This window comes from Pipistrellus kuhlii, unplaced genomic scaffold (assembly GCF_014108245.1).
Source record: "Pipistrellus kuhlii isolate mPipKuh1 unplaced genomic scaffold, mPipKuh1.p scaffold_m20_p_2, whole genome shotgun sequence".
In the NCBI taxonomy this organism is placed as follows: Eukaryota; Metazoa; Chordata; class Mammalia; order Chiroptera; family Vespertilionidae; genus Pipistrellus; species Pipistrellus kuhlii.
The window spans coordinates 51,599,845-51,614,006 of NW_023425515.1; the positions used below are offsets into that span (position 1 = coordinate 51,599,845).

Below are 14,162 nucleotides of genomic sequence, written 5' to 3' on the forward strand. Positions count from 1 at the left end.
ATTTTCACAACTCACTTTATATATAAATTACAGTGAGACAGCACAAATTTAAAGTAGAAAAGGAGAAGTGTAAAGATAGGAAGTGAAGTCAGGAACAAAAAAGGCGAGGCATATGAATCTATGCTTGCTATGGTGGGCCCTGATTTTGGGTCTCAAAAGTTTCACATTATTAGTCAGTGCTAAAATTGAAATCAGTAGCTGTTTCTCCTTGAGGTTCTCAAGAGGATATTATATGATATAATGATTAGCTGAACATCCTGACAGATACTATAATGAATCTCTTAAGTTTCAACACAAAACACAATTAAGAAGAAAACAAACACAGGAGTTAAACTAATGTGCTTTTTACACCCAGATTTCTGTTCTCTGCTTTGAACTAGGAACATTTCAGAATATCTAGATCAGCAGAAAGACCCTTTAAGCAATACCCTCTTTATATATATTTTAAAAATATATCTTTTTATTGATTTCAGAGAAAGGAAGGGAGGAGAGATGGAAACATCAATGATGAGAGAGAATCAGTGATTGGCTGCCTTCTGCACGCCCCCGACTGTGGATCGGGCCTGGAAACCCCAATGTGCCTTGACCGGGAATGGAACCCTGACCTCCTGGTTCATGGGTTGATACTCAACCACTGAGCAACATTGGCTGAGCCCTGTTTATCTTTTAACTAATGTTTTACTTAAATTGAGTGACAGTGAGCTTTAGTTCTTTCTCAAGTGCCTCTTCTTACCTGTCCACTGAATACAGATCTGAGTGCCTTAACAGAAAGTTGAGAGTTAGATTATGGTTATGTGAAAGCTGAGACCAAACAAGAGAGTGTGAAGAAAAGGCCCTTTCACCTTGGTGATTCTGCAGGTGGGCAGTCGGTTGAAGCTCTATTACCGTGAATGTCTGGTAGAGCTTCAGGGTAGGGCATGTGGAGTTCTATAGTGGTCCCAGAATAAAGAACCGGCTACACAGTAGGGTATAAATAGTTAAGTGATTATTATCTCTAGCTGATGGGATTGGAATGCTAATTCCTCCCCCCCCACACACACTAATGTTTTGTTTTGTTTTTCCTTCTCGTGTTTTAAACACAAATTACATTTGAAATCAAAGTACAAAGTAAAAATGCTTTGGTCTGCCTGCCAGTTGTGGCTCAGTGGTTGAGTATCAACCTATGAACTAAGAGGTTGCCAATTAAATTTCTGGTAAGGACACATGCCTAATGGGGGTGTGCAGAAAGCAGTCAATGTTTCTCCTATCGATGCTTCTCTCCCTCTTCTTTCCTCTGTCTCCCTCTCCCTTCCTCTCTCTCTAAAGATCAATAAAAAAGGTCTTTTAAAAAAATGCTTGGGCCCTTGCTAGTATGACTCAGTGGTAGAATGTTGACTCATGCACCGAAGGGTGATGGGCTTGATTCCTGGTCAAGGCATGTATCTGGGTTGCTGGTTCATTCCCAGCCACAGTTGGGGCACATGTGGTAGGCAAATTGATATGTGTCTCTTACATCGATAGTTCTTTCTCTCCCTCTCCCTCCCTTCTACTCTCCCTAAAAATCAATAGAAAAAATATCCTTGGGTAAGGACTAACAACAAAAAATGCTTGGAAGGAGTTCCCTGAAAGCATATACACTGGGACCCAGTGAGGTGGTGATGGAGTCTCCAGGCATTGAAGCTGGACCTGCAGGTGGGAGAAGCCAGGGACAACTGCTACGGACACTGACTTGCTTTATTAAGGGCATCTAAGAAGGAAGTCCTACCGTTTGCAACAGCATGGATGGAAGTGGAGAGCATTATGCTAAGCGAAATAAGTCAGTCAGAGAAAGATAAATATCATATGATCTCACTCATTTGTGTAATATAATGAACAACATAAACTGCTGAACAAAAACAGATCCAGAGACAGAGAAGCATCAATCAGATGCTCAAACCTCAGAGGGAAGGTAGGGGAGAGGGGGGGTAAGGGAGAGAGATCAACCAAAGGACTTGTATGCATGCATATAAGCATAACCAATGAAACAGACACCAGAGGGGTGAGGGCATGATTGGGTGTGGGGCAATGGGGGAGATAAGGACATATATGTAAATACCTAAATCAATTTTTAAAAAAAAGCATCTAAGATCCAACCAACCACCCATGTTAACATTATTTTATGTAAATTGGTATTTCCAACTGATGTGCTGTGATTCTCATGAAAAGTGATATAGTTTACATTTGAGGAAACATTTAAAAAGTAAAATGCACATAAATAATGCTGTGATATTACCCTCCATTCTATAGGGACCAATCCCAATGGGCAAGTTAAGCAGTGCCTGTTGAGAACTAAGAGCACAAGGATAAATGGTTGTCTGGGCTCTGAGAAAGGCCTTCTAGAGTGACTCACTAGGTATTATTATACTTGGGGCTTCAGGGGATCTGAGGGCCAGGGACCAACAAGGGAACAAAAGAAGGTGTTCCCTAGCAAAATCCACATAGCACCTATTAGGACCATGGGCATATACCAGCTTGTTTTCTGCTGGGATTTTTAGGAAGAAATTGGGAAAAGCAAGAAACTAATGTCATTGATATTTCCCAGGAAAGCACATTGTCACTTGAGCAAAGAAGGACCAGGGATTTCCTGCTGAAGTAATGTTCTCCTGTTGAAAAGAATGTGCTGTTTAGTTTGATATGCAGAAGCAGAAGGGCTCTTTTTTAAGCTGTTGTAAAGAGAAGGCAAATACTACTTATCTTCCTGGAAAAATATACCCTAAATAAACCCAGATCTTTTACAATCATAATTTGAAACCAGAGACCAGAAGGTGCAGGAATAGTTTTTTTTGCTAGAAGGGACTGTCTAGGAGCTTTGTCCCAAGTCCATCTCTCTGAAGAGTATGATGCCCCATGGGGGAGATGGCATCTATTTCTCAGAATCTCTGTTATCAAGGTGCCACCAATCAGTGAAGTAATGGTTTTCAACTGGGGGTGATTTTGCCCCCATGGGACATTGGCAATACATATAGACATTTTTATTTATTTATTTATATTTATTTCAGAGAAGAAGGGAGAGGAAGAGATAGAAACATCAATGATGAGAGAGAATCAGCTACCTCCTACATGACCTCCACTGGACATCAAGCCTACAACCTGGGCATGTGCCCTGACCAGGAATCCAACCTTGATCTCCTGGGTCATCAGTTGACGTTCAACCACTGAGCCATACTGGTTGTGCTGGAGACATTTTTGATTGTCATTAATGAGTGCTACTGACATATACGAGGTGAAGAGGACATGGATGCTGCTTAAATATCCTACAATACACAAGAAATGTCAGCGGTGCTGAGGTTGAGAAACCATGGGTTAGAGGAATCTGTACCCATCCATCTACAGACTATGAAAAAGTCCCAAAATCCCAAAGATGGCGGCAGAAGGCACTCTTTCCTGGATCCCAGAGAAAGAATACATTGCTTTTAAATACTTTTATGCCTATGTCTGAAGACTTGAGTGAATTGTATAGAATATACTTATTGTCACTGGTACCTAACTCGTACACCTAGATTAAAACAACCTAAAAAGAGTGAACATCACTGTTTGGTCGCTGTACCTAGGAGAAAAAAATCAACAAAGTTGACTTCAGAGTATGCTCTTCACTAGTCTCTATGTGACATATCAATGGTAAGAGAGATATCCTAGCTGTTTTTATCCCAGGTACTTGATAAAGAGGAAACATTTAGAGAAGTGCTCATCTGAGGGTATTTTTCCCAATGCTTTTTTAGAGTAGAAAGGAGGGAGTGAAGGGAACAGAGAGAGAGAGAGACAGAGAGAGAGAGAGCGCGCGAGATTGATCCACTGTTGCCTCCTACACAGGTCCTGAGAGAGAGTGAGAGAGACTGATCCACTGTTGCCTCCTACACAGGTCCTGACTGGGGCTAGGGATCAAACCTGCAACGCAGATATGTGCCCTTGACGGGGAATCGAACCTGAGACTCCTTTGGTGCTCTAGCCACTGAGCAATACCACCAAGGCAAGAAGTGAAAACTTTTAAAATTGGGTTGATAGCTTTTAAATAGACTCAAAGGAACTGCTTTTCCTTTAAAACAGATCAGTGAGAAACAAAGTTGCTTACAACCCTAGCATCAGCACTCACGAGATAGTCTCTGGGATTTCATCTTCCTTCTTGAAGCGACCTGCCCATATCAGGATCTTCCTCTCCCAATCCGTAGGTTTGTGTAATGGCACTCTGTGGCTGTAAGTCTCTATGAGAAAAACAAGATGAGATGCATGCTTATGTGAGATTAATACTCAGATTTAGAAATAAAAAAATGCCATTTGTGCCATTTTAGATCTGTTGGGTCTGAATTTTTGCCACTTGTGTAGGTTTCATGAATTATTCCGGAGTAGAGATAACCGTCAGCAAGGGTGTTAACGATGAGAAGAGGTCAAGGGCTGAACCTCAGGCAAGACCCAAGAAAGGGACAGGAGAAAATGGAGTGGCCAAAGAGGCAGTTGAGTAAAAAGGGTACAAAACCACAGATTGTAGGAAAAAGACTTTTTAAGAAGGGAAAGTCACTGAAGATAAGGAGCAGAAAACGTTAGTGAATGACAGAACGTCCAGGTTAGAAGGGATCTTGGAGATAATCTCATCCAAATGCCACACACTGCCTACCACTCTACTGCAGACAGACCTCCTGGTCACACTCACTCCCACCTCCATACCTTTGTTTATGCTGTCCCCTTTCACTTCATCAGAAGGCAACAGCAAAAGAACAGGAAAGTTAATAGGGGAAATATCCAAAGAACCAAAGGCAAGAAAAGAGATTTAGAAGTATAGAAATAGTGCTGCTGTAGTTTAATCTAAAACGTCCAGGATTTGGCACAACTGTCACTATAGTAATTGTAGAGAGCCCCCTCGGAAGGCACATGGACATTTCTTTAAATTGTCAGCTGAGCCCGAGGCACTGGCAGACTCTGTATCCCCAGTTACACCCCTCCCCGAAGAAGGCCTGGGGTGTTATTCAGTTTCTGATTTACCTTTGTCCAGGTGTCAGCAGGGGCGGGTCCAGATATGTAAATTCAGTAATGCTAGGACCTAGTTAAGAATGCAGATAAGTTCCTTTGATCCTAAGTTTTGGTGTAACTTTCTGGTATTTTGGGATATAAAACCTGCTGTGTGGATCAGTGCCCACTGCCTCTCTATCAGAGAGAAGGGCACCCACCTAGTGCCCTGCTTTATAGATCTATTTCTGCCTCTTGGTCTCTTTCTTTCTTTAATTTCTTAATCCCCAGCTCCTCCACTCAGGAACCTGATTGTTTCCTTTTCTGTGATGGAGATGGACACGGGAAAGAGAGAAACACCCCCCACATTTTTTCCTTCTCATTTTAAACACTATACATCCATTAAAGACAATTCAGAAAGTATAGATGTGGAGAAAAAAAAAAAGCATAGGAGTGAAAAAAAGAAAAAGATAAAAATCACCCCTCATTTTCTTGTCATAGCATAATCCCTATATTTTTGTTTTGGTGTGTTTCCTAAGGCTATCCCCATAAGTGTATATATATATATATATATATATATATATATATATATATATATATATGTGTGTGTGTGTGTGTGTGTGTGTGTGTGTGTGTGTGTGTAATGCTGTCTGTATCATGCTAATTTTACATTGATACACAAATGTAAATTTTTTAATCCTGCCTTGTTCATCCTATCTAATAAAAGAGCAATATGCAGATTGACCATCACTCAATGCATAAGATGGCTGCCCCCATGTGGTCAAAGATCCTGCCCCCATGTGGACACAAGATGGCCACCACAAGATGGCCAGCAGGGGAGGGCAGTTGGGAAGGACCAGGCCTGCAAGGGAGGGCAATCAAGCCTGCAGGGGAGGGCAGTTAGGAGTGACCAGGCTGGCAAAGGAGGGAAGTTGGGGGTGACCAGGCCTGCAGGGAAGGGCAGTTGGGGGGGACACAGGCCTGCAGGGGAGAGCAGTTGGGGGAGGGACCAAGCCTGAAGGGGAGGGCAATTAATGGCAAACAGGCTGGCAGGGGAGCAATTAGGCATCAATCAGGCTGGCAGCAGAGTGTATGGGGGTGATCAGGCTGGTAGGCAGAAGTGGTTAGGGGCAATCAGGAAGGCAGGCAGGCGAGCAGTTGGGAGCCAGCAATCCTGGATCGTGAGAGGGATGTCCGACTGTCCGTTTAGGCAGGATTGGCCTAAACGGACAGTCAGACATCCATTGAGGGGTCCCAGATTGGAGAGGGTGCAGGCTGGGCTGAGGGACACCTGCCCCCTCCGTGCGCGAATTTCGTGCACTGGGCATCTAGTTAGCATTATAACATTCCCCATGCTTGTACATGGTATTTAAAAGCAACATTTCCAACATCTGCATAATCTCATCAATTAGATCTGACATACATAATTAATCATTCATAGAGTATTTGACATTTAGATTTCTCATTTTCCTATTATCTATAAAAACTAGAAACATCTTTATACTCAAAGCTTTTCTCATATGTAGAGATTATTCCTTAGGATACATGCCCAGAAGTGAAACACCAGGTTGAAGGGTATAAACATTTTAAGCTCTTGATAAATATATTTTGAGTATGATTCCTTTCCACTCACCAAGACCTGTCTGGCCCTAGAATACTCCCATGAAGAAGCAACAAGCAAATTGTTCTTAGGACCTTATAGTTTGTAAATTATGCTCCTTCTTCCTATGGTGGTGAGAGAGAAGGGTGTGAGTTAGGGATAGGACAAAACCTGGCAGAAATTAAAGCCTAAGCCAGACCTTAGCCCAGGTTGTATTTTACCCAAAACATCATTTCTTGATTTGGTTCACCTTTGGGGTTCCTTAAAAGATAATTTTAATTTCCAGACTACTATTTACTTCGGTGCATCTATTCTCCTACAAAAAGTGACAATCCAATCTTTGGGGCAAGAAATAAACATGACAAATGAGGAAAATGAAGAAGTAATTGCTACTGTGAGCACAGCCAATGTCAGTACAATTTGGAGGCCTGAACTACATGCCAGGGTATAATGCAGTGACCACCCTCTTTACGTTTTTTTTTAATTCCAAATTGCCCTCCTCTTTGGGAGCTGCCTTGTCCATACTGGAAAAGTAACGAAAACTTACGGGATGGAGGCTTTGGACTTTCCTGGGGTTTGGTGCAAAATCCACTTATTCTCTTCCAATCAGAGTTTCTGGTGAGCCTTACAGATGAGGAAGCATCTCTTTCACATAACCTAAAACAATTTCCTAGAAAAGAGAGAAAAATGTTGGATGTTGTCTCCAAATAAGAAATGCCTGCCAAGTATATATTTCATTTAACAAAGTTAACTCATTGAGAAAATGAATATACTGCTCTATATATAAGCTATGTATAGGGATACTATGCTTGGTATCATTTTAAAATATACATGTGTTGCTGATTAGAAAATTAGCAATTTACAACAAACATTTTATCAGCTGTAAGTTTTATAAAAGTACTACTCACTTTTCATAACAATGAAGGTTCTGGTGGAAATATTACGTATTATGTCACCTGGCTGTTTAGGTAGAGATTAGCAACCTCACAGACATGATAAACCAAGACACCAAGTTGCCAATATTATTGTGGCCAACTCTGGGTAGGAAGCTGCAATGTCAATGGGGCTCTATAAAGCCTGTTTCTTCCAAGACACATTTCTCCAATTAAAAATCAACTTTAGCCCTGGCCTGTATGGCTCAGTTGATTGGAGTGTCATCCATACACCAAAAACTGGCAGGTTTAATCCCCATGTGGGAGGCAATCAATGGATATTTCTCATGTCTCTCTCTCCCTCTTCCTTCCTCTCTCTCTGAAATCAATTTTTAAAAATCAACTTTGACTATAGTCATGAGTTATGTGTAATTTTAAAACTATACACACAACCATCCTATATAATAAAAGCCTAGTATGCTATGTGTCTGGTCATTCAGTTGGCCATTTAACCAATCAAAGCATAATATGCTGATGATATACTAAGGAATTATTGTTTAGTAATACAAAAAAGTTATTGTTTGAAAAGTTATTTGGTTTGAGATGCATACTAAAGTATTTATGGAAGAATTGACATGATGTTTGGGATTTGCTTTAAAATCCCCAACCACTTGCTATGACGTGCACTGACCACCAGGCGACAGACGCTCTGACTGGTAGGTTAGCTTGCTGCTCGGGTCCGGCTGATCGGGACTGTGTGAGATGGACTGGACATGCCCTGGTGCCTTCCCATGGCCCCTCTCTGGCTGGCTAACCTCTCGTGTCCCTCCCTGGACCCAATCGTGCACCGGTGGGGTCCCTTGGCCTGGCATGTGCCCTCATGTAATCCGGGGCCCTTAGGGGATGTCAGAGAGCAGGTTTTGGATGGCAGAACGACCGGTTGCTATGACACGCACTGACCACCAGGGGGCAGACAATACAGGAGCTGCCCCCTGATGGTCAGTGCACTCCCACAGCAGGAGCGCTGCTCAGCCAGAAGCCGGGAACATGGTTGGTGAGTGCAGCTGTGGTGGTGGGAGCTTCTCCTGTCTCCAAGGCAGTGCTACCAACCAGCAGATGCAGTGGGGGGGTGAGCAGGAGTGGTGCGGCACCCACCCCCAGTTTGGGTTCCTCCCCAGCCGCCTACCGCTTCAGCACTGCTACATCCCTCAGGGAATGTCACAATGCCAGTTTTGGCCAGATCCCCTCAGGCCAGGACTGCACCGGGCTGTGCACCAGGTCTCTGGTAAATATATAAAACTGTATCTATGTATATAAAAGCTTAATATGCTAAATGTCTGACTGTTCAGTTGACTGCTCAAGCAGTCGCTATGACACACACTGACCATCAGGGGGCAGATACTCCAATGGGTGGGTAGGTTTGCTGGTGGGGTTTGCCCAATCGAGACTGAGCGAGACGACCTGGAGCCCTCCAAAATCTCTAAAATATTTCTTTCTAATTAATTTCCTTTCAATGTGCATGAATTTGTGCACCAAGCCTCTAGATATAGGTTGGTAGTTTTTTTTAATATAAGTTCTAAGCACCGGTAGAGTAGTATTACAAAACTCCATGTAGTCACCACACAGTTTCAACAATTAATACATAGCCAATAAATAGTTTCATCTGGACCCCACCCTCTCTTTCTCCCCTACTTATTTTAAAGCAAATCCCAAACATCATGTCAATTCTTCCATAAATACTTTAGTATGCATCTCAAACCAAATAACTTTTCAAATAATAACTTTTTTGTATTACTAAACAATAATTCCTTGTTATCATCACACTTTGGTCAAATAATGATTCAGTTTGGGCTCATAATTTTTTTAGTTGGTTTATTCTAAATAGGTGCACACATCGAATATGGTTGATGCTTTCTGGGTAGGTCACCCTCTCTGTCCCCTCACCCCCTCCTTTTTTTGGTATGATTTATTTGTTGAAGAAACTAGGTCATTAGTTCTATAGAATTTTCCTCATTTGAGATTTTGTTAATTGCATCCCTATATAAGAATCAGTGAATGAGCCCTAACTGGTTTGGCTCAGTGGACAGAGTGTCGGCCTGTGGACTAGAGGGTCCCAGGTTCAATCCTGGTCAAGGGCATGTACCTCGGTTGTGGGCATATCCCCAGTGGAGGGTGTGCAGGAGATGGCTGATCGATGTTTCTCTCTCATCCTCATTGATGTTTCTAACTCTCTATCCCTCTCCTTTCCTCTCTGTAAAAATATCAATAAAACATATTTATATATATAAAAAAAAAAAGATCAGTGAATGAATGCATAAGTAAATGAAACAACAAATCGATGTTTCTCTCCCTCTAAAATCAATCAATAAATATTTTTTAAAAAGAACCCTCATTCATTGCTGATGGGAATGTAAATCGGTACAGCCACTTTGGAAAACAGACTGGCGGGTCCTCAAAAACGTAAAAAATAGAGTTACCTATATGACCCAGTAGTCCCTCTTCTGGGTATCTACCTGAAAAACTAAAGAACATTTATACTCAAAGATACAATATATACACCTATATTCACTGCAGCATTAAACCTGGTGGCCAAGACATGGAGACAGCCAAGGTGTCCGTCCATAGATGGGTAAAGAGGTTATACACACACAAAATGGATAATACTCAACCATAAGATGAAATACTGCCATTTGTGACAACATGGATGGACTTTGAGAATATTATGCTAAGTGAAATGTCAGAAAAAGCTAAGAAGCATATGATTTCTTTTCATAAATCTCAGAGACACAGAAAAAGCATGGTGGTTCCAGAGGGAAGGGGGTGGAGGGTAGTAAAGGATAAAGAGGAATAAATATACAGTGAGGAAAGATGATTTGACTTTCAGTGGTGGCTACACAATGCAATGTATCACAGAAATGTACACTTGAAACCTATATGCCCCTGTTAGCCTATGTTACCCAAGTAAATAATAATAAAAGGAGAACCTAGGACATAGGCCACAATGGCCTAATATACCTAGAAAGGTTTTTGAAATCTCATGCCTTATAAAATTGGCATCGTTATATAAAATAATCATGCATGCTCATTTTAGTGTAAAATAATGTATGAAACTGCTTACTAGTTGTAATCCCAATTTGCCCCTGAATGTTATTCTTCCCACCCTCGTCCTCCCCTAGGGCATCCTCACTGTCCCTTCTTTAATGCCTATGGAAATATTGAGGTTCTCCTGTAACTAAAATTGAGTTCATTGTTAGTTTCTATTATTATTTTTATTTCAAGCATCACATCCAAATACTATTTTCAGTTTTATTTTTCTTACTGTGACTGGCAAAAGCACAGGGAGTGATTGCATTACTTTGTACCCAAGGATTGCTTCACAGAGACAGGAAGACCTTGACCCCACACCTTCATCCCAGTTCCTGACCACAGAATCAAGGGCAGGGAAACCTTTATCACTGACCCTTTCACAAAACCTCCTGTGACATGTCACCAGATTCTAATCATTGTCCCATGAGGGAAAAGCAAAAATAAAACAAAATACTAGGCTAACTTTTTTTTTTTTAATTGATTTTTTACAGAGAGGAAGGGAGAGAGGGATAGAGAATTAGAAACATCGAGAGAAACATTGATCAACTGCCTCCTGCACATCCCCACATCCCCTACTGGGTATGTGCCCGCAACCAAGGTACATGCCCTTGACCAGAATCAAACCTGGGACCTTTCAGTCCGCAGGCTAATGCTCTATCCACTGAGCCAAACCGGTTTTGGCACTAGGCTAACTTTTTAATATACATTTAAATGAGGGTGTGTTACTGTGAAAGTAATAGTCAGAGTAAGTGGGGACTTTGATGAATGTGGAATTATTCAGCAAATCCAAAAATAGAAAAAGCAAAGGGCAACTTCTTTGAAGTGATATTAATGACAGGTTTTAAAAAAGAAAATGAAGCATTATATTTATCCACAAAATAAAAAGACACTACTGTAGACTTCTCATGGGCATATGTATTTGTGTAAAGATTTTTGAAAGAACATTTTTGTTACATGATTCCATTTTATAAAATTAATCCTTTTGAAGCATATGATTTTGTGGTTTTTAGTATAGTCACAATTTGTGTACTAATCACTACTATGCAATTTCAGAAGACTTTCATCATTCCAAAAAGAAATCCTGAATCCATTAGTACTCACATTTTTCCTCCCCTAACTGTAGTAGGAAACTACTAATTTATTTTCTGTCTATATGGATTTGCATATTCTGAACGTTTTATGCAAGTGAAATAATATATGGCCTTTTGTGACTGCCTTTTTCCCTCCCCGTTTTTTTAAGTGACTGCCTTCTTTTCACCCAGCAAATTTTCAAGGTTGTAGCATTTATAATATCAGTACTTGATTTTTTTTTCATGGACAAATTTTATTCCATTGTATAGATATCCCAGATTTTGTTTAAATATTAGTCAATGGACTTTTAGGTGGTTTCCACTGTTTGGCTATTATGAAGAATGCTGCTATGGACATTTGTGAATAAGGAGGGAACATCATTTTTCATTTCTTTGTGGCATATACTGAGGTAAAATTGCTGGGTCATGTGGTAACTCTACAGTTAATCATTTGAGGAACTGCAAGTCTGTTTTCCAAGTGGCTGTAGCACTTTATATTTCCATCAGCAATGTATGAGGGTTACAATTTTCCAAATCCTGGCCCACACTTACTTTTATATTTTTGAGGTTTTTTTGTTTGTTTCAAAGCCATTCTAGGAGGTGTGAAGTGATATCTCATTGTAGTCTTGATTTGTATTTTCCATTGAGAATCTTTTCATATGCTTATAGTCATTTATATATCTTTTCTGAAAAAATGTACATTCAGCTCCTTTGCTCATTTCTTAACTGGTTGTCTTTTATTATCGTGTTGCAGAGTCTTTACATATTCTGGATAAATGTTCCTTTTCTGATATGACTGCATATATTTCCCCCCATCTCATACATTGTCTTTTTACTATCTTGATGATGTCATTTAAGTACAGAAATTTCTAATTTTGATAAAGTCCAACTTATCCATTTTATCTTGTTACTTGAGCTTTGGTGTCATATACATGGTTACAAAGGTTTGCTCTAAGAATGTTATAGTTTTAGCTTTAACATTGAAAATTGTGATTCTTTTTTTAACTTACTCATCTTTTAAGAATACTTTTATTTAGAAACTTACTTGAGAGAGAAACATTGATTTGCTCCACTTATTTATGCATTCGTTGAATCTTCTATGTTCCCTGAGTAGGATTCAAACTCATAACCTTGGTGTATTGGGATGATGCTCTAACCAACTGAGCTACCGGCCAGGGCAGGGTTGTGATTCATTTTGAGTTAATAGTGGAACATTGTCCGTGGAAAGGAGGGGTCCAACTGTCTTTTGTATGTCAATAACCAGTTCTTCCACTGGATTCTGTGGGTTTTGAAGTGATATTTGACATGAAGTGGTATTTGGCTGCAAGTACACACTATAATTGAGCTCGCTTGTTACTCATTGTAAAATATGGTTAATGTAGTCTGTACTTCACACGGGCATCAATTGTTGAAAAGACTATTCTTTTCCCTGTTGGATTGTTTTGGCATAATTCAGGAAATCAATTGACCAAAAATGTGAGGGTTTATTTCTGATTCTTCTATTGCACTGATCTACAATATAGTCCCTCATGCTCTTTGTTGTGTTTTGCCACAGACGTCTATGTTCCATGTTAGCTTGGTGGTCAGCCAATAACTGGACAGAAACTTCATTACGTAAATGTGTTCCACCAATAAGGCTTGCCAGTTTTTGCTGAAGAACTGTGTGCATGTTGGACCATGCTCCAGGATTGGGGTTATGGGGCAGGGGAGCTGTTGGCATTGAAGTAGCTATGAGCATTGGAAAGAGAGAGAGAGAGAGAGAGAGCGAGAGGGAGGGAGGAAGGAGGGAGGACGAACACTAGCTCTGTGAATAGGGGTTTCCAGCGAACTGTCAGGCCGAACAGTAACTATCCTCTGAGGCTGAGAGTTTGGGGGAACTCTAAATCCATTCTGCCTTCTCCAGTGCTAGGATGTTGGTTTCCACAGCTACTGTGACTGTGGGGCTATTAGTTTTCAAGGCTACCATGAAGCTGAGAGGAGGTAGCAAATCAGTTAAAACTCTACAAGGCTTGCTGTTTTTATCATGATTAAGTCATTTTTTCTTGGATAAATGCTATTTGGATTGTCACAGCTTCTGGTTAATTTCTAGAGTTCTGCAAAAAATTGATTTTAAGAATTTTTGGCAGTTTTTCATTACTTTTATGTAGGAGTGGAGTTTCAGAGGTCCTTACTCTAATGTACCAGAAGTTGGAATCTCTATTTGTGCAAGGATTTGTGGTTACCTACAGTCTGATTTCCTTCATAAGAGGCCTCAGTTATTCCAGTTTTCTAGGGTTGTTATCCCAGAAAGCTTTGCGGGTAACCACACCATCAGTGTCAATTGAGCATGTTTGCTCCTCATTTTAAAATGTGGTCAATGTAGTCTTTACCAGGGCTGATTTGAAGATTAAATGGAAAAAACAAATGTTAGAGCCTTTGGCAAGATGTTTGAAACACAGCAGGCACTCTTAAAGGTTAAGTTTGTTTTTTGAAACACTACTTAAAACAATCTTCAAAACATTTCCAGAGCACTTTTTCTGACCAAGATAATCATGCAGTTACCAGGACATGAGAAAATTTTATGGAAACTCTTCAAAA

General features: G+C 40.5%; 1 protein-coding gene across 1 annotated transcript in view; it reads right to left on the reverse strand.

Moving 5' to 3' along the window:
• Window positions 1-14,162, reverse strand: part of FAM162A (family with sequence similarity 162 member A) — a 35,524-nt gene that overhangs the window by 1,841 nt on the left and 19,521 nt on the right. Inside the window, exons 2-3 of the mRNA XM_036447627.2 lie at window positions 7,104-7,226; window positions 4,109-4,217 (exon numbers count right to left, since the gene is read on the reverse strand). Coding sequence (XP_036303520.1) covers window positions 4,109-4,217; window positions 7,104-7,226 — 232 coding nt within the window. The remainder of the gene's footprint in view (window positions 1-4,108; window positions 4,218-7,103; window positions 7,227-14,162) is intronic.